General features: G+C 37.0%; 1 protein-coding gene across 1 annotated transcript in view; it reads right to left on the bottom strand.

The window, feature by feature from the left end:
* SLC30A7 (solute carrier family 30 member 7) overlaps positions 1-19,120 on the bottom strand; it is a 37,260-nt gene extending 18,140 nt beyond the window's left edge. Inside the window, exons 1-8 of the mRNA XM_015831605.1 lie at positions 18,902-19,120; positions 17,978-18,079; positions 14,583-14,696; positions 12,678-12,765; positions 10,654-10,780; positions 9,064-9,219; positions 6,718-6,768; positions 3,651-3,786 (exon numbers count right to left, since the gene is read on the bottom strand). Of these exons, the coding sequence (XP_015687091.1) occupies positions 3,651-3,786; positions 6,718-6,768; positions 9,064-9,219; positions 10,654-10,780; positions 12,678-12,765; positions 14,583-14,696; positions 17,978-18,079; positions 18,902-18,981 (854 nt within the window). The 5' untranslated portion in view covers positions 18,982-19,120. The remainder of the gene's footprint in view (positions 1-3,650; positions 3,787-6,717; positions 6,769-9,063; positions 9,220-10,653; positions 10,781-12,677; positions 12,766-14,582; positions 14,697-17,977; positions 18,080-18,901) is intronic.
* Between the last annotated feature and the right edge of the window lie 730 nt (positions 19,121-19,850).

Here is a 19,850-nt window from a genome sequence, read left to right as displayed (position 1 = left end):
CAAGCGGGCCTGACCTAGGGAGGATTTTATTTAGGGTGATTTTAAGAATAATTTTAAATAGAAACACAGCTTCTAATATTTGGTTTTTAATCTGGTTTTACAGGGGTTTATATTTTTATGTTTTGTATTTGTACTGTTTTAATATGCTGTGCACCGCCCTGAGTCCTGCGGGAGAAGGGCGGTATATAAATTAAATTATTATTATTATTATTATTATTATTATTATTATTATTATTATTATTATTATTATTATTATTATTATTATTATTATTATGTGTTAAATAGAAATGGAAGAGAGGGGCTACCTGCTTCTGGTTTTCATCTGTTTAGATTGCTCCTTTACAAGAATTAGCAGCCAGGTCTTTCTCTATCATGTGTGCTATCACTCATTATTATTGCCTTTTTCCTGCTTATAACCCAATGGGTATTCCTCCAACTCATGAAAATGAATGACATTCATTTTGATACTAAAGTGGCAATATCCAGGCATTACTGGAAAACAGTTTCACAGTCTTCTAAACAGAAAATCACCAAATTCTATCAAGATACTGAAAAATTAATTTCCAACATGGAATTTCAGAACTAAAATTAGCAGATCTGTTTTTATTTGGACTCTGGCTATTACAGACTTAGATATAGCAACTAATAAAAGTGTTATCATAATAATTGCACGTTTCTCTGTTATCTCACTTATACTGGGCTTCATATTTCACAACTTCTTCAAAATGTCTTCCCTTGTATATCATGTGTTATCTATTATATGAAAGTAAACTTCATACATCTGTTTAAATGGCCCAAGCCATAAGAAGATTATACAACAATCATGTGTTGGTTTTTAAAGGCATCATAAAATTCCACTTTAACAATGCTTGAATTAAGAAAAATGGAGGAAGAACAAATTTTTAATGTAATGCTTTCTAAATTTAGAGTTCTTCAATGTTATACCCTTCCAGAGAATGGTGTACAATTCAAATTAAAAGGACATGACAAAAATGGGAGCAAACACTCTCTGCAACCTATTGTAATGCAGTAATTTATATTCATCGGGTGGAGTTATGACTCTTTAAAATCATAATCAATCTAAAAAAGAATCACATAAAAAAGCGCTTTAAGCATATTATCTGACCATTGACTTCTGTGTACTACTATATTTACAAATCAGTTCTCCACTGCTTTTGTCCTCTAGTAAAGGGATAAGAGTAGATCACCAATATTGAATTCTTCAAATTATCTATGTTTCAGAATGTTATTTTGAAAGCAATTTTATACTCACATCTATTTTACAAAATATTTAAATTTATCTATTATAATATATTTTAAATTTAAAAAAAAACATGATGGCTTTGTAATTTTGTCTGAACAAAGCATAATGTAGTTCATTATTAGCATAAATTCAACTGCAACTCTCATTTCCACACGATGTTATGACACTGATCATGTGACAAATTATTCATGTATCTTAAGTACTGCCAGACAGCATGGCATTTAATAGGATATCTATAGACTCTGGAGCACTTGCACAAGTATTTTTATCTCTTATTTTAAATTACTAGCTTTTCAAAACAGAAAGAGTAAAGTAGAAAGAGTAAAGCAGGAGTAAAAAAAGAACAACCAATCTTTGTTAGTGCTGATAAAAGTTAAGGTAAAATCAAGAAAATACGACAAAAGTTATATATATATATAATTTTACAGCTCTTGTTATTGGATAACATGGCCTATTAGCTTATTACAATAAAAAATAATTATAGAATAAGAAATAGAAGTAGCTATTTAAAAAATGTGAATCGAGATTTCAGGAATTGGACAAAAGTATACTTCCCATTGAAAACACGGTTTGCATTTGATTTTCTTTTGGTAATTCCAAGCAGCTTTATAAAAATATAAGGTTCTACTATTACCTCACTCAGTGGTGGGATTCAAATATGTGAACAACTGGTTCTCTGTGTGGATGCCGCTTTCGGAAGTCCATTCTGGGCCTGGGCAACAAAAAATTAGCTATCGGTTCTGCCGAAGTGGTGCGAACCGGCTTAATCCCACCACTGAGCTTACTTAATATAAATATTTAAAAAATATATATAATAAGAGAAATTTATTTCTTGCCCAGCCCTAAACCCAATGCAATCATAATGGGTCGCTGTTTCACAACTAGTATAGCCAAAGCCATTATTAGTAGTCCAAAGAGCTGAACTATTCTCCAGAAAAAGAAAACTTAAAATTATACCAATAAATTAACAAACCCATAACCCACTGTTATTTATATTTAATAGGATCACCATCAAAAATAGTATAATTGTAACTTGCCTTTAAAAGGCAATCAAGACATAATGTGTACATTAATCCTACATGACAAAAATAAATTGCATTGGCCTACCAAAAAAACTGTTGGCAAATTTGTATTTCAGAACTAAACCAGAAGCTTTTCATTTTAAAATTAAATATATCGTATCCATGTAGAATACTTAAAAATTATGTTGCCTTGTCAAAAATGTCATTATTACTGACATATAACAATGAAGTGTTAAAGTAACCAAGTGTCTTGAAATCCCAGATTAAAATCTCTCCCAAAAGAGGGATGGCCCTGCCCATTTTTGAATGGCAGCACTTGATATGCATGATAAATCTACTGCTGTCCTTGCCAGATTATTGAATGATTTTTGTACCTATAAGATCACCTCTACTGTTTCTTTGATCGAACACAATGCTACATAAACACAAATTATGTATAGAAAGTGACCTCATATTAAAGCAAATGTATTACGTATCACCATTTTTATGTAGCACCCGGAAAATTAAAGGCAAACTACGCACTGAATCTGAGATCATTCTGCTTCTTTTAGTAATGCAACAAATGCTTACCATAACAGAAAGATTTCCTGGTGCGAATCAGAAAAGCCATTTTGCAATCCTAATATATATATAATTATTTATACAAGCAAAACTGATTTCTAACAGGAGAAAGTTTTCCTCTGGTATACAAACTAACAAGATCAGAAATGAGGAGGTGATAAGCTGCCTGGGAAAGCCAAGGGAAATCATCAAAACAATTAAAAAACAAAAATTAGAATATTTCGGACATGTGATGCGACACCCAGAAAAATACGGCATACTCCATTTAATCCTCCAGGGAAAGATTGAAGGCAAACGAGGTCCAGGCAGAAGAAGAAGATCATGGCTTCAAAATCTAAGGGACTGGTTTGGACAAAACTCAGCAGCACTTTTTCGTGCGGCTGCTGATAAAAATAGAATCGCCAACATGATCCCCAATGTCTGATAACGGATATGGCACAGGAAGAAGAAGATACAAACTAAGGAAAAAAGTGGTTCAAATTACATATCCTAAATATGCACATATGCATCTCTTCTCCCTCTGTGTCAAAGAAAAAACCTATTCACTAGCTGTGGTAATTTCCCAAGGGGAAAAATGGAGATCAATACTGTTGTGCAGCAACATATACAGTAACTCAGTTGTGACTCAGGCACTTGACAGAAATAAAAATACCGATAGGGGGAAAAAAAATACTGATGATTCTTTAAAACAAGCTTGGTTACAATAGTAATTAAAACAGAATTGTTATAGCTGGAGCAAGTGACAACAAGGCCAACAGTTCTAAATGTTGTGATTCTAAACCTTTACTGCTTACAATGCTTACCTGACTCCAATAAGCAGAGCTATAAGCATCGAACAGATTGGGTCAGCAATCATCAAACCGTAGTTCTGCATCAATAGTGCAGATATGATTACACCAATACTTCCAAGGGTATCAGCAACAATGTGCAAAAATACACCTGCAAGAAAATACATATTGAGTAAAAGGTATCAATTTTTTTTTCCAAGATCAAATTTTCCAAGAGACTTTAAATAAAGAGCCAAGGTTGCCTACCCCTGGGCCAGAGGATAACAGTACTCTACACCAGCGGCCCCCAACCTTTTGGGCACCAAGAACCGGTTCCGTGGTTTTTCCACGGACCAGAGGGGACATGGTTTTGCATGCTGTCGGCATCCTGTGGATGGCGCTTCATTTATTTGCACGGCCCGGTTTTTGGCATGCCGCAGCCCAGTACTGGTCCACGGACCGGGGATTGGGGATGCCTGCTGTACACCGTCATTTACTTAATACACATTTAACAATATTCCTCACATAACTAGTATCTATTATTTGTCTCTTTTCTATTGCGTTTTCAGCACAACCACCACACAATCTGCAGTGCACTCCTCCAAAAAATGTATTAGCAATACCGCAAAGAAAGAAAACTTCCTTTTGGCAAAGGGTTGCTGGGTGTTTGTTTTGTTTTGTTTTTTTAAAATTAATTAGCTTGGCAAAGAAGCTTTGCCAGTTTTCACATCCCTTTGTGCACTTCAGGTGTTGGGGTTTTTGCCCGTCTGTCCACACATTCTTTTGCCAGATGAATTGTAATGTTTAAGTTCTTATACAGCATATTTTGCAGATTTGAGGAAGTTTCAAAGCCAATGGATTCCCCCTCCCAAAAAACCGTTTAACACCTGTGCTAAAGTAAGGCATACTGTTCCTCTCCCTAAGGATAAACTGAAGGCAAAAATGCCATTCTATATGCTGTTATTTAATCAGAGAAAAAGAAAACTATAATAATCAAGTTAGTCATTTTATATGAAATGAGCAAGTCAGAGGTTTCCAAACACAAATGTATGATGCATGAGTAGTATAGGAAGATCATTTAGCACCCTCTGCAGTCACATAGTGGAAATGCAGATTAGAAAGTAGGTTTGTTTGTTTTTTTTTAAAAAAAGATATTATATAACACTTCAAAAATCAAATACTGATGAGGCTTGGGGATGGGGGTGGGAGGGGGCAAACTGAAGACAGCTCTGTGAAAGTGGAACCAACAACTGCAGCAAAGACCAAGAAACCAGGAGTAGATCAGAAAGCCTCTGCATGTAAGGAAAGGATGGGAGATCACCTATGACAGAATCAGCTCTCAGCTCTCAGACACTGAAGGAGACTTTTGAAGAATGGAATCAGAAAATAGGAGCTACAAGATCAAAAATGTCAGTAATGATGCATGCTTCTAATTTTAACTGACAAGATAGAAGTGGTATTGAAAGTGGACTGATAGGACAAGAGAATGTCTTAAAGAAGGATGTTTCACTGAATCTATAAAAGAAATTGCCTCAGGCTTTAACATTCAAAGGAGAAATACTGTGATAAACCATGAGAATAACCTTGCAATTTTCTCCTACTCAGTTTACAAAAGAGGCTTGTAAAATATCTGAAGAACTCTGTGCAATGAGACAAAGAAGAAATGAAGAGAAAACAAATCCCATGACGATATTTGAATGAATTAAAGGTTAAGATTGTTAAAAGTTGGTTTATAAAGTTGGTGTGTTTGATCAAGGTTAAAACAAGGCATGTTGTTACCTCTGGCAACCCTTTACAGACTTTCTGCTGACATCAGGACTGAAAGGACGAACCTTTATGGATTTGTTTAGATTAGAGATGGAAAACGGAAACAAAGAGTTTGTTTAAGTTTTCTTTAAGCTTAGTTTGTATTAGATTTCATTATTCTTTCACTATTCTTAATGGAAATTATATAAGATGATAGATAGATAGATAGATAGATAGATAGATAGATAGATAGATAGATAGATAGATAGATAGATAGATAGATAGATAGATAGATAGATAGATAGATAGATAGATAGATAGATAGATAGATAGATAGATAGATAAGGGAGGGAGATAGATAGATAGATAGATAGATAGATAGATAGATAGATAGATAGATAGATAGATAGATAGATAGATAGATAGATAGATAGATAGATAGATAGATAGATAGATAGATAGATAGATAGATAGATAGATCGATCAATCACTGGCTTACACTTGTAAATTCAAATTAAAAATTGTAAATTTGTAAACTGATAATTTACTTGCAAATACATAAAGTTATAAAAAGGAAGTCATTTATATCAACACTGATTATAAGCTTAATTATTCCACTGATTTTTTTTCAAGTGTTCCAATGTCTTGGTAGTTAAAATATTGTTAACAACAGAAGCTGAAACAAGGATGAATGTGCTAGAAAATCAGAAGTTATGTTGATCATTAGGAACTAGTCTGCTTGTTAGTGGTGCAAAAGATTTACTGCATTAAAATAATCAGAAAAAAGTTCTGGTTGTACAAAAATTTGAAAAGCTACACTGCAATATACTTAGACATTAAAGTAATTGTACTTTTCCTAAGACTATAAAATATTTGTGGTGCTAAATAAAAGAAGTCAGTTTAATATAATCTTTGTGAGTTTTCTCCAGGTACTTTCTGTTTGTCTAATTTATCTTTTCCACTTGAAAGGTTACTCAAAGTATCTCAAGGTTTGGTAGTATTTATTAATGTATTTTCAGAAGCAAGTCTATATTCTAAAAAATCTATTATTTCTTTATATATCAGCTCATGTACCTTTTAGGAAGAAAAGAATAACTAATTTAACTTACTGCTTTGATATAATTTAGTAGGATTCTGAAAGAAAGACATTGCCAACTTGCAAATATATGAACATTAGCTTGGAAAGAGAAAAAAACTCCATATTTATTCATTAACAGAATTTAAAAAAAACAAATTTATCTGTTATTAATCTCAATAATTAATCTTATCCAATGTCTGGCATTAGATTTTCTCCAAATGCATACTATATTTTTGTTTCACATTAGCCTAAATTTAACACAATGTATCTATATCATACCTTCTAAAATCTGTTTGCTGGATCCCGCAGCCATCTCAATGGGTTGATCATCTGTAAAAATGGTGCAAAGAAAAAAGACATTTATCCTTTCAATGTTAGCTTTTGTTCAAGAAATCATATTATATTTCAAGCACAGCTTCCCGATCTTCATAGCCATAAGAAACCAGGCATTTAAGTTAAAAAATTAAAGTAAATTCTCCAAAACATAGGAAATTTCCAAAGTATTTTTATGCCTTGTTTTAATATAAGATTAAAAACCAAACAAAGCGAGAAGTAATTAGTGTGGCCTCAACCACACTAAAAGTCTAATTGTTTAGTAAAACAGAATAAATACAAAGATAGGATTTCTAAGTAGTGAATAAGTCTGGATAGATTTTCAATTCACATTAAAGAATCAATAAGTCCAGTTGCAAAGGGCTGTATCTTTTTCCAGGAGCAAGGGGCAACCAGGGCAGGCTTCTGCTTTAGCCAAATCAATGCCGGAAAATTATGCAGCTGCTTTAATGAACCACAGTCAGCTGTGGTGCTCATGCTCCTGTGCATTCGAAAATAGCTTTTTTTAATCAAATGAAAAGCATTGTAGAGTCACATGTGCAATACCCAAGTACAGTCAATCACTAGATTAAAAATCAAGAAGCCAAATTACAATCAAGATACTGTATATTAAGTGAAAATTAATACGACAAGAAAATTAACATGAACAATTCAGGAAAGATTTATCCTATGATATTATACAGCTTTAAAGCTGTACTATTAATATCTCAGTAGGTTCCCAGTACAATTCAGTGTGTTAGCTTTAACCTCTGAAGTCCTTTATGGCTTTGCCCCAGGCAATCTCCTTCAAACGTCCTTCTCTATTCAGTCTTCTCATTTCAACAGGGATGAAGGTTTCCCCACCAGCGTGTGTGAAATCTGGGGATGGCCTGTCACCAGATGCTCAATGGATTTTTTTTTAATAGTTTTTGTATATTTTTTAATCAGTAACTATGGACATGGACTTCAGACACTGGCTGAGTTCATGGTTTTATTAGCATTTTATCCGTTTTCTAAATTATCTTATGGCTATTTTGATTCTGATATAGCAAACCACCGTTAGTTTTCTCAGAGTACATAAATATTACAACTAATTTTCTTTAAAAATAGAATGGTGTAGAAAGAACCATTAAACACTGACATGACAAGGGTTCTTTTTTGTTTGTTTGTTTAGTTATACAGAGGGAAGAAGCTCTGCATATGTAAAACTGCCCAATACTGCTCTTTCTCTAATAAATGCATTACATTTACTTGCCAAAATGTAATAAACAACAGCACAATTAGCATTATCTTCCTTCAGGGTAGAAAGATAGCACTGCTGTATAATATTACGCTCAACACAATCCCATAAAAAATGTAGCTAAGTGACAGTACATAGTTAAACTTATTGAATAAATCCATGGAAATTAGAACCCAGATTTAGACCCTTAGCTATTACAGCATTCATATTGATCACGAAGCGCCTGCTTTACATAACAATATGGTTTAAAGCAGAAGTAGAATGGCCATTCTCTCCTCTGCATTTTTTACCTCTCTAAACTAAAATTCCCTGGTTCTTTTTAAAATGTGGTTAAAACTATCCTGTATCTTAAAGAAAATAAAAACAAGTGTAATTTTAATTGCCACCTTTCATACAATATGTTTTTATGTTGATTTGTACACTACCCCAAGTTGGTCTATGAGGGAGATGGACAGTTTCTAAATATACTTAAATATAAATAAATACATATGGCATATCGTATAGACCAGGGGTGTCAAACTGCTGGCCCATGGGCCGGTTTCATCATACCGAAGCTGCGCCCACCCCATTGCCGGTAATGCAAAAAGAGTCGCAATATGTCACGACACGTCACATGACGTGGCGAGTTTGACACCTGTGATATAGACAAATGTCCCAAAGATGCTTTTTCACGAGGCAACGGGACTTTTTTTTTCTCTTCGAAGACGTTTCCTCGTGAAAAAGCTTCTTTGTGACAACCATGACCTGGGTGACTGAGAATCTCCATAGACATATACACAAACTGAAGAATATGCACATATCACAATTTCTCTGGAGCAAACATGATGCATGATGTAGATTGACCTTTTCTAGTAACTGAGATAGGACCAAAGGTTTTCTTACTATTTTCTTTCAAATCATTATTACAGAAACAACAGGAAATTGATTAGCTAGCCAAAGATAAGATTGAAAATTTTCATATCATCTTTGTTACTGGAAGATTTTAGCATCTTTTTGTATCTATAGGGGCATCCCATTTTGAAGACACATAGCATACAGATGGGCAAACCTGCTGCACATTTCCACATACCCACCATGGCAATAATCGTGAGAATGTCCATGCTCATGCTCATGCCCATGGGAGTGGCTGTGTCCATGTTCATGCCCATGCTTGGAATCATGACTGTGGCCATGTCCTCCATGGCCATGGCTGAGACCCCCGTTAAACAGTGAATGGCTGTGTTCATGTCCTGCAGAAAGAAAATTATGTATGTTATTTATCATAATACATATCAAGATTCTGGATTTGATTAAGCTAATAAAAAAGTTGTATATTAAGAATCTAGCGGAAACAGCCAAATACATTCCAGTCTCCATGCATGTAGGTGTTCCCCTTATAAGAGGTAATGTGCTGTAATTAAAGGGACTGCAAAATCTACACTGGAACAATGTAACTGAATTTGTGGATTTTATTTATTTATTTGCATCATTATTATACTATCCCAAGCTACGTCATAGTCCTGAAAAAAAAAATGTAATTGTTTTTATGTGATGAATTAATGAACCACAGCAGCTATTTTAGAAGCCCTGATCTTTCTTCCTTGCAGGAAAGGATGTCTTTAAGATGGCATCAGCATTTGTCAGTTTCATGAATATTTATATTAAATTTATATTAAAATGTATATTTAAAAAATGTCTGCAGACCGGTTTAGCTTCCTGACTGAAAAGTGCCCCTGATTAATTGAAATTAATTAATACATTAACACACCTTAAGTGTAATTACATTGTATCAATAAGCTATCTTGCTTTTACTTATTACTTTTGAAGCACCAGCTGAGCCACACGTTTTGGATAGATACAAATGGAAAACTGTGGTTTAATAAGTCAGAATACAATCAACATGCCAAAAATATATGGAAAGGAGTATTGGGGGGGGGGGAACATGGCTTTATTCTGACTTTACCTATAACCCAAAGCACACCATGCCAGTTCAAATAAAAAAGTTCGCATTTCCATATCAATTACTCCTTCGTTATTGCAAACTATAAAATGTTTCACTTCAAGCGCCACAATATGGCAAAGGATTTTCCCTATTTTATACATTTCTAAAACAAATTAGATAAAAAAAAGTTCCATTTGTTCAAATGATGTAATAGTGTCATTTTAAGCTTCTATCCCAGTGGTGGCGAACCTATGGCACGGGTGCCAGAGGCGGCACTCAGAGCCCTCTCTGTCGCCCAAGTCCTAGGCCTTCAGCTGGGTTTTATAAAACCTTTTCGCTTTAGGCCTCCGCCGCCGTGTGCAAAAAAAAACCAAACCCCGTTCAAACAGTCAATTTCAACTTCTTGCGGAAGAAAAAAAAGATCTTGCAAAGTTGGAACTGACTGATTGAACTTTTTAGTCCCACCCAGTCTGCCGTTACCACCGCAGCCACGCCCACCCAATGGGCCACACCCACCCAATGGGCCACACCCACCCGGCACCCGACGATGCGTAAGTGGGTTTTGGGTTGCGGTTTGGGCACTCGGTCTCTAAAAGGTTTGCCATCACTGTTCTATCCTGTTTTGACTAAATTAAAGAGACACGGCCTCTTTGCACGGCCTTAACACAAGGGGCAAAACAAAGGTGTTTTGAGGCCTCTCAGGGACAAGTCCGTGATACAACAAAGTGGCAACATTTCCTACCAGAACCATGAGAATGGCCATGTCCACCATGTTGGAACACAAAGATTCCTATCAGATTTACAAGCAACCCAAGTATGGAAACAGGAAGGAGTCTTTCATGATGCACATCAGGAGGCTCAAGTGCTCTCTGTAATAGAGAAACAAACCCTTTCAGTGAAACTCATACATACTGTCCATCTCACTAATGAGCTTTTTCTCAACTTTTCATAAACATTAGCACAGTCTAATTCAGAATGTTAGTTATTTTTGCTAGAAACCAAAGGTAGGTTGCTAAGTATTCACAGTGTAATCTCATTTAACACTGGAACTCAAATCATTCCAAGAAACAGGCTGATGGGAGATTTGGGACATAATCACCAAGTGCATAAATAATGTATGGCATTCAATGAGGAAAAATAAGAAGGATGGTTGCAATTTAGATGGGATTTTTTTTAAATTTTAATTTTTCCTTTTTTTCCACTGTACAACAAAAATAAAACTGAAAAAATACATTTTTTTCCCTTAACAAAACTGTGTTATACATCTCCTATATATTATTTACAATTTATTTACATCCGTAATCGTGTCTTTTTCTTTCTTTGTTCTAGCCAATCATAACATTTGTTCCATATTTCATAAAATTCTGTTGCCTCCTTGTCTTTTAATTCTAGCGTAAATTTATTCATTTCCGCACATTCAAGAATTTTGTATATAATCACATCGTTTGTAGGTATGTTTTCACCCTTCCAACACTGAGCATATACTATACGGGCTGCTGTCAATATATGTATAATGATGTGTTGGAGTTGCTTTTTGATCTTTAAATTTATTATACCCAGAAGAAATAGTTCAGGTTTGAATTCAATTTGCACCTTGGTTATCTCCTGTATCCAGTGCCCTATCCGTTCCCAATAGCTCTTTGCTTTGAGGCACAGCCACCACATGTGATAGAACAGTGTTTCTCAACCTTGACAATTTTAGGGCATGTGGACTTCAACTCCCAGAATTCCACAGCCAGCATTGCTGGCTGTGGAATTCTGGGAGTTGAAGTCCACATGCCTTAAAATTGTCAAGGTTGAGAAACACTGTGATAGAATGTTCCTTCCTTATTTTTACATCTCCAGCATTCCGGATTCATATTTTTGTACATTTTGGCCAATCTCGCTGGTGTTAGATGGCTTTTTAATTGGCACTAAACATACCCATGATGAAAAGGCAACTAATAATTCTAGATATTTCTGGCTACATGTAACATTCAGATTCTAAAAAATTACTGCCTATAAATACCAGTTACAGAGAGCAGTTGAATGAAGAAGCCTTAAGCTTTCATGTCCAAGTTCTTAAGGCCATTTGACTAGCTACAGAAGGAAACAAGACACTGGAATAAATGGATATTTTTAATCTGATCCAAAAGTGCTTTTTCCAGGTAAACTATACTGTTTGTGACATCATTTTACATGAATTACTGCATATCAAAGAGGAGTCACATATAGCTTTGCAGAATGAGAGAAATTTTTTTCACAAGTGTTGTAATGTTAAGTGAACATAATAAAATTAACATATTGTGTGATCGACAGGACTGCCGTTTTACATACATTTTTAAAGTCTTGAAGATTTGAGAATGCCAGATTTTCAACATTATTATGGGGAAAAAAACCAATGGGATCATATTCCCTGAAGAATTAGTGTTGATATGTAAGGTTACCATCCTCTGCATAATTACTACCGTACTGAGTAAATCTCGCTGAATTTCATGTCACTTGTTTCTGCAGCTTATTTAAAACTGTTATTGTCAAATCCTGAAGACATTCTAATTCATTTCCTATCCAACTGATTCACTTGCTAGACAACTAGGCAAGACTTGTTTATCTATTGAACTTATACTCTGCCACCATCAAGTGATTCTCTTTTACATTATCTGGGCTTGCACTTAGCAATAACTTCCTCCAAGCGAGCATAACTGGATTTTTAAAAAAACCTCACTTGCTGTACAAAAACCTCTTCCTTGAACAGAGAAAAATATTTTAACCATCTTCAAAACATACCTCAACTCCTTCAGAGAAAATGAAGAAAGCAGTGAAGATCAAAAATAAACCATTTACAAAACCAGCTAATACTTCTGCTCGAACGTACCTAAGATGAAAAAGCACAAAATTTCATTCTAAATTAATGCAAAACCACGACTTATTTCATGCCTTATTCTTTCTTTGCCACTGTTCTGGCTAATACAGAACATAAATACTATGTGCTTTGTTTGATCAGTCATCCAAATAAGTAGAATATAAAGAGGGAAGATGTGGGGCTCTTAGCACTAAAGAGTACATAATTAAGTCTCCCCTTCTTAGTCTTGAAATACAGTACTTCAACTATTTCAACTCTTCCTCATTCCATTTAACTTACATCTTATATTATAGCAAGACATTGGTAGAATAAAAACAATATAAAAGGAAAGAAGTAGACAGGTTGATTTTCATGGGCTTCACTTTTATCTCCCATATATTGCCTTCAGCAATAAAAGTACACTGCACACCCTTTACTTTATACCAAAATTGAGTGCTATACATTTAGTATAGAGATCAACAGATGGGAAGATCAGCATCTAACAGTAGATCTCTTGATGATGTGATGTAGATATCACGAACTGCTGACATCCTACTATTGAACAACAATGATGAAGCTCATCACTTTATAATTATATTGAGAAAATAACTATTGCGGAGTAAAAAAAAGGAATGGATTTTTGTGTGGGAAGATTGCATTTGCAGTTTACTTTTGATACTCAAACAAATTCCTGAACTCGGGATTCTTAAATTCAACGTGTATTATGTTGTATACTTAACGTGTATTACTTTTTTGTGCATGATTCAGAAGTTAATGACATACCATTCCTATGTAATATTGACAAGAAGACTACATGGATGTGTTTAAGTAATCACCAGAAGTCCAACAAAAAAGGGGGAGATTTTTCTTTTAGGAAAAGAGAGAATATATATGTCATATACGTGTGTGTGTGTGTGTGTGTGTGTGTGTACACACACATACATATACTGTACACACACACACAGGTTTACAAATGTAGTTTCTATATCAGCAAATAAAAGCTATCATGAAAACAAGTAAGGCTTGCAGGTAGGCCTCTACTTACAACCACAACTGAGATTGGAATTTCCATCATAAGCTGATGCAGTCATAAAGCAAGATGTCATGTCACGGCATCAACTTATGACAGAAATCCCAGCACTCTCTACTGTGATTAACCAAATATCCACCCCAATCTAAATCATTCTGGGCTTGGTCCCTCCCAGTCCCAAACTTCATTAAGATGTGGACTGCCTCCAATTTCCTGCACCCATCCATCTCTCCCTATCACATGTAGGCCCTGGTGGCCTCGCTGTTATCCTGACCTCTAAGAGGAAAGTTAAAGTCAATGTATGGATGAAAGGAGAAAAATTCTATAGCATAAAGAGAGGTGTTATTATATAACACCAGATGAAGGCCAATAGCAGCTACAAAGTGCATTCTGTAACTTTCACACAGGGTAGGAAGTGACAATCCCACATAGAAGAAAAAGCCAACAAGAATGGGAACCAGAAGGGTTCATCTATTTGAAGGAAGATTATAGAAGTTTCAAACTTGAAAAGCTCAGCAAATGTTTTCTGGGTTTAAAAAACAGCACTAAGTAACAGCTGATGAGTTTGGCATGGTGAATTTTACTACAATGTTATTAATATCAAGAAGGAAACTACTCAAGGCACGTATGGGAGATTGGGCTCCTCTCCTGCAAAAATTTACTGAAATATAGTATATTTTTCAAACTCATTAGCCAAATATTTATAGCCTGATTCCGTTAACCATTATAGTACAAATCCCAGACTGCTTTATCAGCATGTTATAATAAAACTACATGGTGATTGTTTCAACAAATAGCTTTTCAGAACTTGAACACTTACCCATAGGAAAAAGCATCATTTGATCTCCACTTTGAAATGACTGAAGCTGCAAGCCCAGCTAACAGAGCAGTACAATCAAAAAACATGTGAAATGAATCTGATATTAAACCTAGACTGGGAATATAAAGATAAAAAAACAGAAGGTTATACAAAGTAAAATACATTAGAACATTTTTAAAAAATCCTGGTAGTTAAAAAAAATGGTAGTAACAGTGACAATGTCCCTTTGGACCTGTATTTACTGAAGTTGTTATCCCCCCCCAAATATCTCACAATACATACACACCTCACTAAAAAAAAGTGCTGTCCATTCAAGACCAATAACCAATTTAAGTGAATTTATCAATAAATACAAGTTTAGTTTAATTTAATTTAAAAAACAAATACCAAATAGTACTATTCCATTCCATAACTTTGTTACAAGGTCACCAATGCAAATAATGCTATACTTCACTGTTTTTTGAAAAATGAGACATGATTTGATTGGGCTGGAACTATTATTCACACCAAATATAAATATATGCATATATATCCTCTTAGTAGATTTTTGCCTTCATTTCAAAGTGCAGCTTTCATTATGACTTCTTACAATGAACTATGTTAGCAAGAGTTACTAACAAATCCTCAAATTTACAGCTGGATTAAAAAAGGAATAATACCTTTCATTAGGCTCATTTCATAAACTTATTTGAGTCAAATGGAATTAATCGGAATCCATTCTGAGACACTGACAGAATGCATTCTTAGCCAACACAAAGCTGCCTCAATATGTTGCATTAGCTTTGGAGTTCCTTCCTTTCCAAATTTCCACCCATGAAGCAAAGAAGGTATTGATTGAGGAAGAGCTTTCTTTGTCAAAGAACATTAGTTATGGAACACTCTCACCATGAATGCTTCCCACTTCTTGACCATTTTTTCAGGTGCTTTAAAGTTGACGTACAGTAGTTCAACTTTAAACCTTTCTGACACAAGTATCCTCCATCCAACAATCCAATTAGGCTAAAATCTATGCCAGAAGTCTGATATAAATGCTGTAATTATAAAGTAACCTAGTTCAAACACTCTCCAAAGTTTAATAGAAATACACAATTTAAGTATCACCTTTCCCTGACCATCGATTTATCAATTGTTTAAGCTTAATTCCACCCTCTCTGGTGATTATTTAGATTGGATGGCTAAAAAAAAGAGTATTTATTATGAAGATATTACTTCATACAAAGGCTATACTTTCTATTCTACATTGGAGTTCAAGAGGTGATAGGTGTCATAGTACTCTGGGACAATTTTCATTTCTGTTGCTTCTAAGTCTGAAGGAAGCTAAACTGCTTAGTACACTCAAAAACACCACACTAGCTAAGGCAGGCCAAAGTGCTGAAGGTTTAGAAATATCACAAGGAATAAAAACCAATCTAGTATTAAAAGTAAATACATATTTATTAGATTTCAATTTATATGTCCTAACATAAAGTTATCCAGACTTTTCCCTAGCATCTTATATTAAGACATACCATCATAACAGATACATGCTCAAATGTAGAAACTTATTTGCAAAATGAATTGTGTTACTCATTTACGTAGTACAGTATGCTTCTGTACCAGCCAAACCAGCAAATGGATGAATACTGAATAAGCTGCTCTGGTATGTCACCTTTGACTTTAACCCAAAGTGCTAGATTTTGTTTTAAAACTATTGTTTCTTGTTTTAATGTGATTTACTAGATGCTTAAGAAATAAGATCATTTTACATATAGTGATCATGTTTCATTTTTGATAATTCTACAGGCCAGGTCTCTCTACATTTTTTGATTGGGTATGGCTTCTTTCAAGTGTTTTATTTTACATATTTTATTTTACATATATTTCCCCTATTTTATGGAGTGACAATTTCCTAGAAATGGTTTGAACTTTAATTCTTATCATCCACAGCTAGTATGGCTGCTAATTAGAGAAGACAACTGAAATCTAACTACATTTTGGAGGGTCATGGATTGCTTATTCCTGCTGTCCCTAATATTTTTGGCATACACAAAGTGTACACAATATAAATATTGTGAAGCTGCTCTGCCTCCTTATATTGATAATTATATATTTTGAGGGGGAGGCTCACAGAAACAGGCCTTAGCATACAAGAAATTAAAAAGAGCCTATGCATAAGCATCTGTGGGAAGTGGGGAATGACTCCATTGCATCATGCTCCACAATACCAATTTTATTATTTTAATGAAATCACTGGACTCTACAGAACCATTTGTGTCATGATTTCTCTCGAGCTGCTAATATCTCTTGTCCGTTTGGGGACATGAAGCCGAGATAACTAAATGGGTGATAGTCTGATACACGTTTGCACAATTTTAGTTTTGACCTGAACCTAAATTGTAAAGGCACTTCTCTCTTCCAAAAAATAAGCTATGGCTTCTATAGATGCATACAAATCCCAGCCACCAGAACCCACAATTAATTTATGTAAACATTAATATCTGTGAAAAAATATATAAAAACACCTATACATTCACTAAGTTCTAGTTCAACAACTTAATAAATGCAGTGCAAATGGCATCACAATTAAGACACTTTGTGGAGCAATTACATTGTACTAAATAAGAGCTGCTCATTACTGAACCTGTTTAGACACCTCAACAGTTCCGTCCAGACTGAATCAACTGTAGCTGGACAAGTTAATGAATAACACATGACAATCCCTTTAGGAGTAATTGTTTCTTCAACTCCTGTACATTAAAAAAAACAAAAAACTGGCTCAGCAATAATCATCTAAACATGGCAGAGAGGACCGGATATTGGAGAGTAGGGTTGCCAGGTGTCCACTATTTGAGTGGACAGTCCGCTTTTTTCACATTATGTTCACTATTTTTTTTCACATTATGTTCACTATTTTTTTTCACAAAACAGTGGACATTTTTTTTTATTCAAAAGCTTTATGATGAAATGGTACGTAATCTAAAGCTGTACAGTCTACTTTTTTTAATACTTAACCACCACCACCCCGCTTGTCCGCTATTTTTTGGAAGCAGACCTGGCAACCCTATTGGAGAGAGACTGCAGAATTTTCCCAGGTACATAGGATGATAATCTGAGTGATCTGCCCAAACCTTTCTGGTTTTCCCCTTGCAGCTTAAACAAATCAGCTTCTACTAACAGGTGTCTTAAGAAAAAAAAGCCAGTGCTCCATGATCAGGTCTCAAGTAGCCCAGGAGAGGAAGCCTGAATATTGGCTTTCCCCAAAGCCAATGGCACTTCTCTTCCAGAGCCGGCCATCCCCTTTGGCCCCGGCCAGAAGGAGACGTGGCAACGCCAGCAGCGCTGAACTTGACTTTCCAGGCAGAAGCGCCGCCTCTCTCTCTCTCGGGCTCCCCCTCCCTCGCCCTCCCCCTTCGTACCTGTTGCTCCAGATGCCGTACAGCAGCTCCACGAAGGCGAAGGAGAGGTTGAGGCAGAGGAAGAAGAAGAGGTTGCGCGACGTCTTGTCCGAGAGGATCGACCTGGAGAAAGAGGGGCGGGAGAGGGTCAAGCCAGGAGGCCAGACCCGGCTTCCCGCAAAAGCCCAGCAAGGCCTCGCAGGGAAGCGGAAGGAGAGAGGAGGTGGCTGGGACCGTCCCCGCGCTAACGAGAGTCGCAAACCGCATTCCCCACCACCACACACACACATACACACCTTGGTTCCGGTTTCCACGAGGAAACACGTCCCGGACAGCCAAGGCCTCGAAATCTTTCCCCCCCCCCGCTCCCACGACCCGCCTCTTCCCTGGCTTAAGCCCCTCGCCCGGCCGAAGAGACCCCGGCCCCTTCTCTCGACTGCATTCCCAACGTTACCCGGACCCCTCCTTTTGCCAGCGAACCTCCGCCGGGGGACGATGGGAGTTGGAGTCCACGCCAAACAGGGAGACAGATGCTGCTAAAGGGCAACCCGCGGTTCCCTCCCGCCTGGCCAGCCGGCTGATCCATTTAGACGAGGAAACGAAGAAATCCCCGTCCCGATCTCTCCAACTCTTCTTCCCCACCCCCACCCCCCCCGTAGATCCGGCTCCCCGTCTGCAAGCCCCGCGGCTAAATTCGGTTTCAATATTCAGCCCAGCCGAGGAGGCTCCTTCCGTGCCCCCCTCGCCGATAGTCAAAGCCACTCATCCCCGGCCTCGAGTTGGGCACGATGGGGTTCCCGCTGCCCCATTTTCTCCTCTTCTCGTCCGCCTGTTCACCTCCCACCCACGGGAGGCTCCCGGCTCCCTGACACCCATCCACCCCCAGGCTTTTCCCGGCAGCTCGGGTGATGTGTTCCCCGCCGCCGCCGCCCAACTCGCTCTCACCTGAACCATCCCGAGACCTTTCGGAGCAGATGGAGCTTGGGAGGCTTGTACTCGTCGTCCTTGATGGACAAAGGCAGCATCTTTCCTAGCGGCGGAGGGGAAAGCCGGGGCCTCGCCTGGCGTGAGGGGCCGAGAAAGCAGCGACTCCCCCAACTCTCGCTTGTCGGCCAGGCAGCCCGCCTGCAAGGCAAAAGCCGGCCTCTCTCCCGAGCACCGACTTCCGGCCCAGCCGGAGCCAAGCGTCGCTAGTGAGCTTGCGCAGTAGGAAGGTGGGGGGGGTGGCTAAGTCATGTCACTATGAGAAAAAGGAGGAAGGATGGGTTGCTCTGTTTAATTTTACTCTGTATAAGTGGCGTGATGTACTGTACAGCGATCTGTGCTTCGACACTGATGCTGCACTAGGAAGACGGAAGTATATTGACTTGAAGTAATACAGGTTTACAGCCGATCCTTCACATGTACGCTTCGCTGTAATCTCCCACAGTGGGAATACCTCTACACGACACTACAGATATGCATGCTGCAAAGCAGTAAATTCTATTAATGGGTATTATCCCAGGTCAACGGCTCTAGGATTGTTGCCTAAGAATTTTTACTTTACCAAGCTAAGGAAGTAGGATAACCTATGGACTTCAAGGGTTCTTTCCAAAAGAAGCAGTTAAGAGTCCATGCTGATTGGATGCCACGTCATTAATAAATCAATCCAAAATAAAAAAATCAAGTGCATTAACAGGAATAAAAGAACGCCATTTCGGAAATACGTTGAACATAGTTCAGACCCCTGCCAGAGAATAAAGGAGAATTGGTTTTTCTCTGCAATGAGATCCTGAGGGAGAAGAAGAAGCTGGGTAAAGAGTACAATACCTCCTCTAGTCTCAGTAAGCTACGTTATCCATAGTTCCTCTGCTGCCCATAACCAGCACCAAAGGAACCATTTTCCACCAACCTA

The sequence above is a fragment of the Protobothrops mucrosquamatus genome, unplaced genomic scaffold (assembly GCF_001527695.2).
Source record: "Protobothrops mucrosquamatus isolate PMUCROS unplaced genomic scaffold, P.Mucros_1.0 scaffold_267, whole genome shotgun sequence".
In the NCBI taxonomy this organism is placed as follows: Eukaryota; Metazoa; Chordata; class Lepidosauria; order Squamata; family Viperidae; genus Protobothrops; species Protobothrops mucrosquamatus.
This window is presented reverse-complemented; position numbering and strand designations above follow the sequence as displayed.